The sequence below is a fragment of the Somniosus microcephalus genome, chromosome 3 (genome assembly GCF_052327205.1).
Source record: "Somniosus microcephalus isolate GS21.2 chromosome 3, FLI_Smic_1.0, whole genome shotgun sequence".
NCBI lineage: Eukaryota > Metazoa > Chordata > Chondrichthyes > Squaliformes > Somniosidae > Somniosus > Somniosus microcephalus.
Window position 1 is genome coordinate 335,695,595 of NC_140989.1, and position 16,473 is coordinate 335,712,067.

Below are 16,473 nucleotides of genomic sequence, written 5' to 3' on the forward strand. Positions count from 1 at the left end.
CTGAATTTGGATGATCAGCCATGCACTCATTAAATGGCGGAACAGGCTCGAGGGGCCAAATGGCCTGCTCCTGCTCCTATCTTCTATGTTTCTATGATGACCAAATAATCTGTTTTAGTGATGTTGATTGAGGGATGAATATTGGCCAGGACACCGGGGATAACTCCCCTGCTCTTCTTCGAAATCGTGCCATGAGATCTTTTACGTCCACCAGAGAGTGCAGATGGGGCCTCGGTTTAATGTCTCATCTGAAAGACCTCTGACAGTGTCAGCCTAGATTTTTGTGCTCAAGTCTCTGGAGTGGGACTTGAACCCACAACCTAACCTTCTGACTCAGAGGAGAGGGTGCTACCAACTGAGCCACAGCTGACACTGAGGCCCAAGAAAGAGCTAACCGCAGGACCAGCGCACATCTTAGCTCTGCTGATGACAGAAGTGCAGGCTTCAGGGGGTCCAGCATTGAATTAAAAAGATGATTTCTGTGCACCAGCAATTACTAAAGGCATTAGAATGCCTCCCAGGGAGCATCTACTACCAGCTTGTTGGGGGTTTTCACACATGACAGCAACACTTTGTAACCATCAAGACTTACTGTCACCCTTGGCTCACTAGTAGGACTGTTGCCTCAGTCAAAAGGCTGTGCAATCAAGTCCATGCCAGACACTTAAAAACATACCGAGGCTGTCACTTCAGTGTAGTACTTTTGGATATTATACAGAGGCCCTGTCAGGTAGATGTACAAGAATCCATGGCACTATTTGAAGTGGAGCAGGGGTGCTTTCCTGGTGTTCTGGCACACATTTTTCCCTCAACCAATATAATTAACGCAGATTAACTGGTCATTTATCTTATTGATGTTTATGGGGTCTTGCTGTACACAAATGGGCTGCCATGTTTTCCTACATTACAACAGTGATTACACTTCTAAAGTACTTCATTGGATGTAAAGTCACAACTCTATCACTGCCTTGCTGGAAAAACAAAGCCTCCTTATGTTCCTCTGCAGGTACATTCCCCTGGGGCTATATAGTCTGTTGAGAGGCTCTCCCTCCAGCTGCAGCTCTGTTTACTCTCTCCTCCCCCACCCCACACACCCCAGAGTGGGATTCCTCGAAGTACCCCATGAAGAAAGAAATGGAAAGCTCCTTAACAATGCAGAACAAATAAAGCAACTTTTACTAACTTTAAGAACAAAATACCCACAAGCTAGTCCAAGAAAAATGTAGCCAAAAGCTTCACACAGTTGCCCTGAAAAACCCTTAAAATACTATTTGAATTGGGCACCGAATAACTTCTTCCACCCATGGAGCAGGAATTGATGTTTGTCAGTTATTAAGGTCGGGAAATCATGTCATCATCTTAATGTCAAGCAACCATGATTTGCATGCATCTATTTATTCAGGCGAGAACTCTGGCCACTTAGAATTCCCCCTCCCCTGCCCCAAGGACAATCAGGAGAGTTCTGAAACCAGTGCAAACTGGACAGGAGGAACTAACACTCCATATTTTCCCCGCTACTGCCCAATTTTCATGTGCAAAGTGGGCAGTAAGGAGACCACAATTGCCGCTTCAATTTCTTTACTGTTGCTGTACCCCACATTCTTGTAGCTCAGGTTTCTGACTGTTCCAGGATTTTGCTGATATAAGATAGAGCATATGATAAAGCGTGATGTGAATGTGAATGTGAATGTGATGACACATTCTTAAAATTAAATTTAAAGGATTCTATTCATATCAAAAAGAATAAATGAGCCCAATTAGAAATGTTCAATTAGCACAGCCCAGTTGGGAAAAAGGTCAAAATGACAATACAAGTGAAGATGTAGCAAAAGTACTAATCACTCACTTTGAAAAGGATAAAGCCTTTAAATGGAAGCTATCCATCATTTACATTACCAACATAAGTCTGGAGATACCTTAGTATGCTGGTATCCTGACAAAGTGTCCATTCAGATCTTCTTGGTAAAACAGAAACCTCAGGAGAGAAAAAACAACAAAAAACAAAAGCAGAAACATTGCACCTTTGATTTAGATACTTAAACAATATTCTGGTTGCTTAGAACAGAGAAAGCAGCCCATTCTGCAGATGCTCGGTAGAGATGTTCTTGGTATCCTGTGTGTTTTTATATATAGAAAAGGTGTGTCAATTCTCAACATATAAAATGCAATTTCTATCATTAGACTACAAAAAGGGGTTAATTTAAATGCATAATTTCTCACACAATTTCTCACACAAATTAGGCATTTGTAGCAGCATGCTAAAATGTGGAACAAGTTGAAGAAACCCACTTCCTACCTCTGACATACAAGTTGGCTGGAGCAGAGTAACGTGTTCCAGCGCTGTTAGTTGATACACATTCATATTTGCCCTGGTCAGACTCTTCACTGTTCTCAATCTGCAAGGCTCCTGTATAAAAACACAGACAGCTCTGGTTACTTCTGATCCAACAACAAGAGATCCAAATTTGAGACACAGAAAATGTGAGACATTAGTGTGGTGGAACAGGATAAGGTGGTTTTCAAATGCAAAAAGCACTTTTGTCTTTTCCCCCCAAAATGTGAAAGAATGAAATGAAAACACACATATTTCATTAATATTTTATTGCACCCTTGGGCTAATATCTTCAGTTTTAAACTGCTATTGAACCGACAATGATTTCACCATTGTGACGAGAACAGTAAAGTGAAGTATGTTTAAGGATCGATTAAAAAAAAAATCAAATCCCATTCAGGTAAATTTTTCTAATCATCAAACTGAACTGACTCTCCCCACTAACCCTCAGCCAGCTTCACAATTCCATGCTGGAGTGGCTCTTAACTGACTGAATAAACATGAATAAATTTTGTTAACACAACATGCCTAGTGCTTCAATCCTTATTCTACACTTAAACAGTGCATGCTATGGCTAGTACTTCAACCCTTACATGCTGAATAAGCAAGAAATTCATGCAGTTACATAAAATGTGTGAAGAGCACTATACTCCTTACCCTGCTAATGAGGAAGTCTGCATGGCAATGCACATGCTGTATCCAACAGTTGAGAAATTCAGAGTCAATAGTTTGTATGCAATGTAGCTGAATTTTGATGGCAAACTTAACGTTATTTTAAGAAAGCTTTGACTAAGACATCCTCACCCCTATGCGGTACAGAAAATTGTACTTTTCTGTTTCCCATCACGTTTCATACAATGCACAACAGAGGCTGGTGGACATCTAGCTTTATTCAACAACTTAAAAATGTTCACAGCCAAAATCTACGAAGGAAAACATTTTAATTACATCCATATGACCACAGATTTGTTTCACAGAAAACAGAATGATTTCATCAATATATTACAGGCATAAGCAAATGGTACCACATAATGCAGGCTTGCTTTGCTGAATAGAATGCCCAGTTGCTTCTGAATTTTTAAGAAAATGTAGCCCAAGAGTATAATAAAGAAAATACTGACTGCAGTGTTTGCAATTTGGCTGGAACATCAGTCCTCAGGGATTGACCAGCCATATAATCCACAAAAACATTCTTGTTGCAGTTGGTTATATTGCAGATCAACGTTATAACCCTGTGACCAAATTATTCTACCACTAGCAAAAGCAGTCAATATTTTACACAGTTTTATTATATTTACATAGATAGACACAATTATAAAGATATTTTAACAACCCATATAGCATTTGAGATGTTTTATCAACTAGCTATAATCGGGACAATTCTGAGGGTCTGCGGAGTACAGGATTTATTCCAAAAGTGAGGAAAAGCTAATCATTCAAGTCAGTTGTGGGAGGTCTTCCTTGAAGTAACAAAATATTACAAATATAACAATTACAAAATGATTTGTGTGTAACAATATTACAAATGGGTTTCACAGAAACTTATCTCACTGTCCATACACCTACGCTGGTTGTATAAAAGGCTCAGAAATAATTCCCCCAAATCAGAAAACTAATCTTACTTTAGATATTTCGAAATGCTCATGGTTCATTCATCTCAGCTGCAGTATCCTTTTTGAGACTGTATTTAAAATCCTGAAAATTAAATCTCGTCAGTTTGTGCTGTATCGCAAATGGTGTACCTTACCGTGAGATGGGGAAGTAAAGAATGTATAAAGAAAGGAAATCTAAAGTTTTGCTGGAAAGGACACTAAAATGAAATCCAGGCATATAGTATTCCTTTTTTTAAATCCCGAACAGGGCCTAGATTACTTGCAGCCCTCTTTCCTGAAACTTGCATGGGCATATACTTATAACCATAAACATTTTGCTCCGGAATTTGCAGTGGGCAGTAACAGTGAATGAACAGCGTTCGCTGTTATTACCCCTTTGAAACTGACCGCAACTTCAGGATTTAGCGCACGCACATCCTAACGTGGAAATCCTGAAATTGCGGTCAGTCATTCAGTGCTCCAACACTGGCTGCACTGTGCCCCCCAACCCCTCCCGCCAATAGCCGGCAATCAGTGTAATCAGGGAAATCAGTGAAACTGACGAACACTTGGGCTTTTCCATGGTAATATCGCTGTTAAATACCCCATTAAAAGTTAGACATAAGAACATAAGAAATAGAAGCTGGAGTAGGCCCTTCGAGCCTACTCCGCCATTCAACAAGATCATGGCTGATCTTCTACCTCAACTCCACCTTCCTGCACTATCCACATATCCCTTAATTCCCAAAAATTTATCGACCTCTGTCTTGAATATACTCAACGACTGAGCATCCACAGCTCTTTGGGGTAGAGAATTCAAAAAATTCACAACCCTTTGAGTGAAGAAATTTCTCCTCATCTCAGTCCTAAATGGCTGACCCCTTATTCTGAGACTGTGGCACCGTGTTCTAGATTCCCCACCCAGGGGAAACATTTTCTTAGCATTAACCCTGTCAAGCCCTGTAAGAATTTTGTGTGTTTCAATTAGTTCACCTCTCATTCTTCTAAACTCTAAGCAATATACGCCCAGTCTACTCAATCTCTCCTCATAGGGCAATCCCCTCATCCCAGGAACCAGTCTAGTGAACCTTTGTTGCACTCCCTCTAAGGCAAGTATGTCTTTCCTTAGGTAAAGAGACCAGAACTGTACACAGTACTCCAGGTGTGGCCTCACCAATGCCCTGTATAATTGTACTAAGATTTCTTCACTCTTGTACTCTAATCCCTTTGCAACAAAAGCTAACATACCATTTGCTTTCCTAATTGCTTGCTGTACCTGCATGTTAACTTTGTGATTCATGTACAAGGACACCCAGGTCCCTCTGAGTGCAAACATTTCCTAGTCTCTCACCATTCAAAAAATATTCTGCTTTTTCAAAGTGGATAACTTCACACTTCCTCACATTGTATTCCATTTGCCATGTTCTTGCCCACTCAGTCAACCTGTCTATATCTCTCTGCAGCTTATTTGCGTCCTCCTCACAGCTTACTTTCCCACCTAACTTTGTATCATCAGCAAACTTAGATGAAGGGATTGAGTGTAATGTATCCAAGTCATTAATATAGATTGTAAATAGCTGAGGCTATTGATCCTTGCGGTACCCCACTATTTACAGACTGTCAACCTGAAAAAGTCCCGTCTATTCCTATTGTTTTCTGTCCATTAACCAATCCTCAATCCAGGCTAATATATTACCCCCAATCCCATGAGTCCTAATTTTGTGTAATAACCTTTTGAGTGGCACCTTATCGAATGCTTTTTGAAAATCCAAATACACTACATCCACTGGTTCTTCCTTATCCATTCTACTAATTACATCTTCAAAATACTCTAACAGATTTGTCAAACATGATTTCCCTTTCATAAGACCTTGTTGGATTAGGTGTAACTTGGGTTTTAACAGCGTATTGACTGCCGAACAAATGTTAAGGCCCTGAAAAATTAATTTTAATTTTGTGGAGTGTCAAATTTCTCCAATATATTAAAAATTACAATTTTTAAGAAACTTAAAAAAAACTATTTAAAAAAAAGTTTGTTCATATTTATTTCAAGTTTACCTTTTCCCCATGTGAGAGCCCCAATCTTTGTTTTGCTCTCTAACATTTTTAAAAAGTCAGAATAAAAGGAGCTTCGTTCTTCACTTCCTGGTTCCCTGTCTGTGAGAATTCTGCATTGTGATTGGCTGCTTAGACAGCTTGTTGACGTCACAGCAGCTTGCGCTATGGAATTCCCACTAAACTGCACTGATCTCAACTGCACGTCAAAAAAGCTGAACTTCTCGCCACAGAGATTGTGAGATCTTTGAGAAGCTTTGTTCGGGGCCAGTGGCAAACGCCTATGCTTTGCCGCTGATCGCAAATTACGGGCCAATATCTCAGAACACAGATTTTGCACAACTGAAAGATCACAGCTCTCGTGTACCTAACCACTACCCTATGGAACAGGACCGCATTATGCTGTTGAACAAATACATGTCCTAATGATTTAACCTCTATCCCACTGATAAATAGAAACTGTGTAAATTTTTAGACAGTAACTGGCAATAGCTCCTACGCGGTAGCACATTAAGAATCAATAACAAAAGTGAGTGCACAAGTTTGGGTCCATGAACTAGGAATTTACCAAGTTTGAATCACAAAACAGTACAATATTATGTAAATTCTACAAACCAGGATCACTGGATCAATCCCATTTAGACTTTAAAATACAACAAAAAGGAAACTGCAGCTTTAGAAGATAAAATAATCCCCCAAAATAGTGCTACTGTGACATTACTATAGAAATAGAAGTAACTCCTGGTGAACCCATTCATCCTGCCATTTGGGCGTAGCAAGTCTTAGCCGTTTTTTGGGGATCTTATTCCACAATTCTAGTAGTGCAAATAAGATTTCAAATGTACACAAGTGTCTTGGAACTAAAACATTGATTTGTTTCATCAAAGGAGTAAAATACAGAGGTCCTGACCAATAGAATGCTGACGAAAGGCTCCAGTAGAGAACACATAGCTAAAAACAATGCAGGATATTTCAAACGGACAGAAATTTAGCAGGTCAGAACCAGACTAAGTAACGCCTAGCAGGTAATACTGAAATATTGTATTTAAATATATTCAGGACTAGTTTCATTTTAAAGTGCAAATTGGGACTTTTAAAAATATGTATAAACAGTTAGAACAACTAAAGGCTTTTGGAAAGAAGCTGCAGTATCCTGAGGTAGTGTCCTACATAAGCTGCACTTACTTAAAAATAAATAAATCAGCCCCTCCCAAAAGAATGCAGAAGCAAAGACCAAATCTGGGATACAACCTTGATGCCTTAACAAAAGCATTAATTTATTCATTCATGATCTAGCCACAACAAGGCTACAATATTACTTTAGATTTTCTCTTTGGGTGACATGTTGAGACTTATTTGGAAAAGTTTGAATAATTGCCGAACACCTTCTGGCATGTATACATTGTTAAAAAATAAATAAAACTTGCATACGCCATGTATCCTTGGACATGTATAAAAAAGTTTGTATGAGCCTTAAGCAATGCTGCTGAGATCAAACAGAATAAATTGAGCAGTTACGCTCAATCAACCATTTTATACTCATCAAGGGTATCAAGTGCTAGGCAATGGTAGTATTTTCCACTGCTGATACCTGCGGCCAGCTTCAAGTACTCTCAAATTAAGAACTGGATGCAGCGTAAAGCATCACCAAACTGCATCAATGAGACATCTGTATTTCCCAAATTAGTCATCTTATGTCCATAGATTGCCAGATTTGTGCCAATATAGGCATTTTTGAGCTGTGAATGCAGCAACCTTGAACTGGGTAAGAATGTGTCAACTCATTTCACATAGGATCTTTGTAGCCAGCAGAGAAAGGAGACTTTCATCCCATCATTCTGGCTGGATTAAAAAACAAATCTTAAAGGTGACTACACCATCAGCCCAAAACCCTTTCTATTGAAATTTAGCCTGCCTGGTTGAGCACGCACTGGAAGATAAATGAGGTGCTGATGCTCAAAGTTGTACCCCAAAATAGCTTTATATTGATCATGTGCCTTGATGTATTTTTAAATATTAGGTGCACATGCAGGTGTTAACAAGACAAAAGTGAACATGTCAAGGGCCCACATCACTACCAGAAAACATTGGAAATAGAAAGTTTTCCCCCTATATAAATAGAAAGTTTTCACCACTTAGCTGTGGCTGCAACGAGCACTAATCATCGGCTCATTAGAGAAACATTCACAGCTCTCACTTCTCTTCACATCCCTGCTCAACAAGAAAATAAAAAGTTTAGTATTTGTATGGTCAACTGAACCCTCACACTACCACATTAATTGGTGCGCGATTTCCCAGATTTTTGAACTTTCTATGGATGAGAGAAATGTTTCCATAACCAAATGTCTAAAGAAGATACTGTTTTGTCTAAATACTATAATTTGATCCGCTTTTTCTTTGTACATTTACAAATACAGCCTGCACAGGGTTACCATGCGAGGATACTGCAACTTCTAAAACAACAAAATTAGTGACTTTTAGACATGTTAAAAACACTGATATCAAGAACCTGCTGATTCATTGAATATTATCTATCATCCTTAATTTAGCTTTTAATGTTAAGGTTTTTATAATTGTATTTAGATTTAAAATAACTTAATTAACAGCACAGAAACAGGCTAGGGCTATTATTATGACAGTTCCATCAATACAAGTGTCCTTTTAAAATTATTTCTGCTGAATTTAAACAGGACAAATATGTTTTAATTCATCTAAAGCACATTGCAATTCCTTTATTAAAATTCAAATGAGAAATATTTTATAATGCCTTAATGAAATGGATGATTTAATTGAAGTAATGCTTGATTTTATTAAGGACGTGCAAACGATGGTTGAATGGTTCCAGTGCCTAGACCCTTTAATGTCACCAGGAGACAGAGCAATAGTGCTTGACCCCAATAGTGAAGTACAGAAATGAATTACATCATCCTCACAGATTATGTATGCAGTTTAGTCCAGTAGCCCTTCATGGCTGTCGGAAATGTGAAATTAACCCTGTAATTTGTTAAAACTAGAACCTAACAAAGTGTATCTGTGGCCACACGGAGTTGCTTACAAATGTACACATTTTAGATGTGCAAACAAACCAAGTCACTAACCTATCTGAAGCCATGTCAACAGTGGAGTTATCTCAATCACATTGAGCTGTAAGTAAACAAAGGCAGCCAAAAGTAATGATCTGCAAGCTGTGCAAATTGGAAGTAGGTGATATCTGATACAGTTCAAATGTCTAGTTAAATAATGTGTTAGAAGCAACACGTCCTAAAAGAAATCAATAGAGCCCAAGTAATAATGGAAAACAGATTTCTGATGCCGTTTAAAACAGGACAGGAGGCCCAATGTGTACTGTGTTGGCGGGGGGGGGGGGGGGGGGGGGGGAAGGAATGATAAGAATATTAGAACATTCACGGCACAAATAGAGGCAATTTGTCCCATTGTGCTTGTTCTCTGAAAGAGCTATCCACCTAGTGCTACCCCCTTTTAAATTCTTGTTTTTCAAATATTAATCCACTTCCAAATTAGAAGCTATTATCACAGATTGTGCTTCCACCACAGTTGGTGGCAGGGTATTCCATGTCCTAGCAACCCTCTGCAAAAAAAAAAAAAATTTCCTAACCGCTCCCATTGTTCTTTTGGCGATGATTTAAAATTTATGCCAAATTAGTAGCCAATGGAAATAGTTATACTCTATTTTACCTTATTCAAAGCCTTCATGACTTTGAACACCTCACTCAAACCTCCTCTTAATCTTCCTGATCATGAAAAGAGCCCTAGTTTTTCTAATCTCTTTCCATAACTGAAGACTCTCATCTCTGACGCCAATTTAGCAATTCTCTTTTGTGTCCTTTCCATGCTCTTGACATTCCTGGTCACAATATTCTAACTGTGTCCTAATCAATAATGTGTATGGGTTTCGCATCGCCTCTTTGCTTTTGTATTTAGTGCATTTTATCTATAAAAATCTACGATCCCATATGCTTTTCTTGAAAGGTGCATCAACCTGTCCCATCATTTTTAAAGATTTCCATATCTGAACCCCTAAGTATCTCCTCTTCACTCCTTTTAAATTTTTACTGGTTAGTGTAAGTTTGCTCTCCTTATTCTCCCTCCTAAAACGTATCTATGCTGTCACATTCCCTTTAATACTGTGTGCTTTAATTTTGTAAAGGAGCCTATGATATCTATTCCATATGGCATCTTATTAAAGGACATCCAATACGGACTAAGAAGATTTGGAAATGGGGTGGGGGTGCACAGAAGAGAGAGAAGGGAATCTGGGAGATTCTGATGGATCCTAGAAGCCAAGAGGAGTTGTGCGAAAATGGTGGGGTCAAAACAGGTCCCGGATGTGAGGGAGCATGTAAATGTGGTGTCAGCTGAAACAAAATACAAGTGGGGGCAAGGCCAAGGAGGGCTAGACCAGTGTGAAGTCATTAGAGTCCGCCACTGGCTGAAGATTTCAAAATAGTCAGGAAGGAGTTTTGTGCATAGTACAGGGAGGAAGAATGTATCCAAACAGGCGAGTATAGGATTTGACAGCAGGAATTTTGAAATTGAGGTGTGAATTTGGGGCTCAGGGGAAGAGGGGCTGAAAACAAACATCTGACACAGGTTCACAGGTGTAACAATGTGAAAGTGGTGAGGCCAACCTGGCTAGAAGGGGCTCAAGTCTGAATGGTCCGAAACAGACCATGAGGCACCCAATATAAGATGGGAAGAGTTGTATGAATCTGGAGGAAGGGGAAAAAGGAATAGATCCAATACTTCTCAGTAGGAGCTGTGTGAATTGAGAGGAAGGGATTGAGGGGAATTTGAATATCTGATATAGGCAATAAGGACATGTTGAAGCCATATCGATCAGAAAGGAAATACAGACAACTGAAATAGGCCAGCAAAGGAATGTGAATCTGGTGGACGAATACGGGTTAAGGAGTTATTGGACTATGTGACTAGGAAACCTGTCAATCTTGAAGATCTGATTCAGTTCACTGGAGTTGTGAAAGATTTGATACAGGTCTTAAGGGGTTGTGTGAATTGGGGGGGGGGGGGGGAGGAGTGCGAAAGGAAGAAACTGTCAGGTTTAAGACAGGAGAGTCCATGTATTTAATCCAAGAAGCTAAAACAAGCCTCTCAATTTCCCACTTAGACTGCACGCAGTCAGCATGCTGGTCAGGAGTGTGCCATCCCTTTCATGACACCAAATTTTATAATGTTTGAGGCACCTAAATTGGTGGATTGTTAAACCACCATTCAGACGTTAATTCCATAATTTAGTGAAGGCAACAATATTGTTGTTATATTTTGTAAAAGTTGACTAAGGCCTGAAATGTCTATTTCTAATTAAATGCAGAGTATTCCAGTTAAACATATTGTGATCCAAATCCAAAATCTGAAAAAAAATTCAGTTTCACCCCAACATTATTGATCTAAATGGCAGGTGTTCAGTGATTGGCTTTCTTTGAAAACTGTTATACACCATTGTCTGAAGAGGGAAAATATAAGCAGTTTTTCTTAAGATTACAAATTTGCCTCAGTTCAGATTTATTTGCGCAATGACAAAGTAAGAGACACTGAGAAATGAAACCGATTTTAACATTCAAATTCCATGTGTGTGAATTCACCCTTCCCACTACATATTTTTTTCTAAATCAAAATGACCACAAACTGTGATGTATAGGTCAAGCAAATGATTATAGCTTGCAAACCAGAGTGTGATATAACTATATTAGACAATCAGAATGTGAAAATCACAGGTATGTTTTATGCTGGTGTGACCAAGACATAAGACTTTGCAGCAATTCTGATCAGCTTTTCTTCCATAATCGTAAGGGTCAGTACTCCTGGAGACATTCATTTCCTACACACCAGAACCAGATTCAGGCACATCTCTAAATTAAAAGCATGTGTTCATCAGATTTTATCCAAGTGATTAAGTGGTTCTGACAAATGATAATTTGTGTCCATTTTGTGTAAAAAAAAAGGTATATAAAAACAAAAGAGAACAAAAGCCACTGTACACTGAGAAGTTTAAACAGATGGGCCAGTGGTTTGAGAATGAGAGAAGCGGAAAGATGGCAAAAGCAAAGTGTCGGGGCCAAGAGAATGCTAGGGAATGAGAACACTGGAGGCAGGGGGAAATGGAGTGAGGACGATGATCTTGAGCACGTTCAGCATTCTTACCTCTGATTGGTGTACCACCTGGTGAGGTAATTTGAATGCAAATAAGATTAAAGAGAAGCATTAGTACAGAGGAGAGAAAGGGGAAAAAAAAGAAAACCAAAAGAAACAGGAAAGAATTAGATTTTTATTATATATAATATATATATTTCTTTTTAAGCGACAGAAAAAGCTGATGCAAAGTAACAAGTCAGAGCAATTTCTTAGGAAGATTAGTAAAGCTGTTCTCAGCAGTGCAGCACCCATGTAAGTGCCTGGACTTGTCCAAGTTCTGGGTTAACAATCAGTCTTCAGCGAGAAAGTCACACAGACAGCACTGTGCTGCAGGCGGAATATTAGGGAAAAGGGTTCACATTCTTTCATCCTTTTTATTAAAACACATCAACCATTGCATCAGATTTTAAACCTTTTCCTGGACAGCAATAGGGATGTATAGTTTCATCAGGGTTTATTAGATGATTTTTTGTGCTGTAACACACAGCTAGTTATTAGACATGGTGAGGGAGTGTGTATGGCTCAGTTAGTAGGAGAATGCCATGCACCACTGCTTTTACGCATACTGCAGTCTGAACACCAAGCACTTACCAAAGGATTCTGAGAAGTTCAACTGAGAGACAGAAAACAGAATTAAATAGGACACACCATGCCATGTGAGACTTTTTAAAACTATTGATAGATAAGGATTTAACATAAGAGGTTGGTGAATGTGTATCTAGTGCTAGGATTAGAAAAAATAAGAGTGTTACGACACAGGATATACCTGTGTGAATCGAGCTGCCTCACTGAATACCCAAGAGTCCCTTTTCTCAAACAAATGGTGCAAGAATTAACAAACATACCACCATATAGCCTGTGCCAAGGTAGAATGGCATCAGCCAAATATCTGCATGTCAGTGAGCTGAGAGAGATCTTAATAAACTTAAAGTACACAGTGCAACATCTTATTTATAGTCATTATTAAAATGCAGTTCATGATTCATCAATTGCTAACTTTTAATGTGCAAAACATTTAAAAATAATTCCACAGCTGAAACACATCATTAGCAGTATAAGCAACAATTCTCTGTAAAACATTGCAATGTCTCATTTCTAAGAACACTATTATGTAGCAGGCTAACCATTTATTATTTTAAAACTCAGTGTAGCTGTTCCCTATACTTTAGATTCCCTTTACAGAATTCTCTTTGCTTTAGAGAAGAAGTTTAAGCCTCATTATATTCATTCCCCACTCTGTCCAAAACCACAATCAGTAGGTAGGGGAAAATTAGCCAGATTCCCACACCTGACCGCTACACAATGTAGACACGGGATGAAGAGAACATTGAGTGGGGACAGGGTAAGGTTGTGAAGCCACCATAGTTCAACAGCTTGCCAATATTCACTGTCTAGATTTACATATGAAGAATGGCTACTTGAACAAAGTACTGGAAAGTGCCCACAGACCCAGAGTCCAGCATAAATCAGTGCCTTCAGGACAAGAGTAGAGGAGGAAATTAAAAATAAAAATGGCCTATATGTTTGTAAATTTGGCAGGATTGGATCCCAACAGAAACACAAAACCACATCACCAACACAACTTAGTTTCAAATGAAAGGCCTTACAGTAGATTCCAAGATATCCCACTCCACAGTCCTATCTTCCATAAAACATGCATTTTTAGGTTAATATGACCTAGTGGCATTTAAAAAAAAATATTTTCTAAAAATATATGGGCCTACATCTCCTCTGTAGCCCTGTAGGTTGCAGGTAGGTAGCAGGACAGGTAAATAAGGTGGTTAAAAAGGCATACTGGATACTTTCCTTTATTAGCTGAGGCACAGAATAGGGAAGTTATGCTTGAACTGTATAAAACACTAGTGAGGTCACAGCTAGAGTATTGCGTACAGTTCTGGTCACTACATTACAGGAAAGATGTGATTGCACTGGAGAGGGTACAGAGGAGATTTACGAGGATGTTGCCAGGACTGGAGAATTTTAGGTATGAGGAAAGATTGGTTGGCTGGGGTTGTTTTCTTTGGAACAGAGGAGGCTGAGAGGAAACTGAATTGAGGTGTATAAAATTATGATGGGCCTAGATAGAGTGGATAGGAAGGACCTATTTCCCTCAGCAGAGAGGTCAATAACCAGAGGACATAGATTTAAAGTAATTGGTAGACTGATTGGAGGGGAGTTGAGGAGAACCTTTTTCACCCAGAGGGTGGTGGGGGTCTGGAACTCACTGCCTGAAAGGGTGGTAGAGGCAGAAATGCTCATCACATTTAAAAAGTACCTGGGTATGCACTTGAAGTGCTGCAACCTACAGGGCTACTGGAAAGTGGGATTAGGTTGGATAGCTCTTCTTTGGCCGGCACAGACACGATGGGCCGAATGGCCTCCTTCCGTGCTATAAATTTCTATGATTCTATGATACTACAATTATACAGAGCACAGTGACTGGATTTATTTGTGGATAAATGCATAGCATGGTATGTCACAAGGCCACACAGACCAGAAGGTCCCAGGTTCTATTCCCAGTCTGTGCTGTTTTACCTGCACTCACCTGGGGTAGTATTTGAGGTGATAGAGCTGGCCTTAGCACCTCTTGAGTTAGAAAAGGGGATAAACAAAGTCACAGTTCCATATTTTTTCAAAACCAGATAGGGCAGGATCATGGCTCAAATTTTAACGCTGGTTTTGCTGCTGCTGAACATCCTAATAGTTATTGCCTCCATTTTACAAATCAGTGAAAAATTGTCCACATTAAGAAAGAGGATTTGGATATCTGGTTTACAGTTCACACATTTCTGGACTGCTTATTCAAAGGCCAAATTTCTGCTTCCTGTCCAGTGAACGCTGCTGAAAGCGGCACATTTGAAGTTGTAAGCCGTCACACTCGAATAGCTGACAAACAGTCTCAGCTCACACATGAAAAATCAATACTTCAGTGTGAGCTGAGACTGCGTTTGCCAGCTAGTCGAGTGTGAGCGCTTACTGGAGAACTGCTGGCTTTCATGGAATCATATATCAGCAAAACTCAGCATCTTCAGAATTGGAGGGGAACAACATTTGCTGCGAGGTGCCTTTGTCTTTTTAAGCTTGATTTAGTTGTGCATATGTATTTTCATGTACAATGGTAATAGTTTCAGGGGCAGCATGATCCCTCTTTTTAAGGGATCACATTCAATAGTCACAAGATAGATCATGTAACCAGTTGACATTGCTGCTGTTAGTCTTCTTCCTTCACAGTTCACAAGAAAAAATAGCCAGGAAAATAAAAATACAAAGCTGAAAAAAAATCACCAAACATCAAAATCTTGGAATGTGAAAAACCCCAGAAAAACCCTCAAAAATAAAAAATGATAAGCACTTTTCCCCTCTCCATCTCCCAATTTGGTTTTGTGTCTTGCTCTCTTAGATTCATCTTTCTCCATTCTGGTTTCTGTACTTTACTCATTTTTCTTTCCTTATTTTTTTCAGCTATTTTTCCTCTTCACCTTTCTTGCCTCTACTGCCACATTTTATTGCACCACATATCATGACTGTGCCTGCTTTAAGTGGCTGCTCGTGTTGTGTTACTTTGTCTTAATGATTGTGGGGACTTTGCTAAGTTAGAAAGGAAACACTTTATTAGAGTTTTCAAGTTACTGTACTATCAAGATGTAAAGAAAGTGGTTTTCAGGTGAGCCACAAGTACTGAGTAATTGAAATATCTACAAGTGTTGTAATTTCCCAGTCATAGAAAGTATGTGTTAGGATGTATAGTTGTATTGTGACACAAAACCTTGTCATGGACAAGATTAACAAGATTAGGTCAATCACAACACTAGCAGTATCAAAATTATACATGAGATGTCCTATATGTCTGGCAAAATATACACTAGATGTTCCATGTTTGTCAAAATATACACCAGATGTTCAATATGTCTGTATAGGCTTAAATAGTGGAACCTTTGTGCATGGGACATGATCGTAACCAGATGTTCTCTAATGTTGCAACGTTCATAGAACAACTGCATAATTATTACAAGTAACTAGCGTGATTCTCCATCCTTAAACTGACAAATAAAATGTTATTACAATGATTATTTAACATATGCAGACTTGGCATATAATTCCAGCCATCTCAGAGCACTGCCATCACCAGCATGCAGCTATTATATCAGGTCATTACTACTGATTACTTACATAGAAGGGCAATGTTTATCAGAAGTTCAACATATGGCTGGCTCTCAGTATCTCTCATCATTAAATGCCTATTCTTGCTATGATAAAAACACATGGGCAGTGCTGAGAGCAAATTCAGTACACATGCTCCAAAGCTGAGATTTTCTATGCATG

General features: G+C 39.0%; 1 protein-coding gene across 11 annotated transcripts in view; it reads right to left on the reverse strand.

Moving 5' to 3' along the window:
• LOC147122263 (receptor-type tyrosine-protein phosphatase F-like) overlaps window positions 1-16,473 on the reverse strand; it is a 654,652-nt gene that overhangs the window by 237,787 nt on the left and 400,392 nt on the right. For all 11 annotated transcript variants that reach the window (XM_085983216.1, XM_085983218.1, XM_085983215.1 and 8 more), the window contains exon 6: window positions 2,297-2,407. In XM_085983216.1, the coding sequence (XP_085839342.1) occupies window positions 2,297-2,407 (111 nt within the window). The remainder of the gene's footprint in view (window positions 1-2,296; window positions 2,408-16,473) is intronic.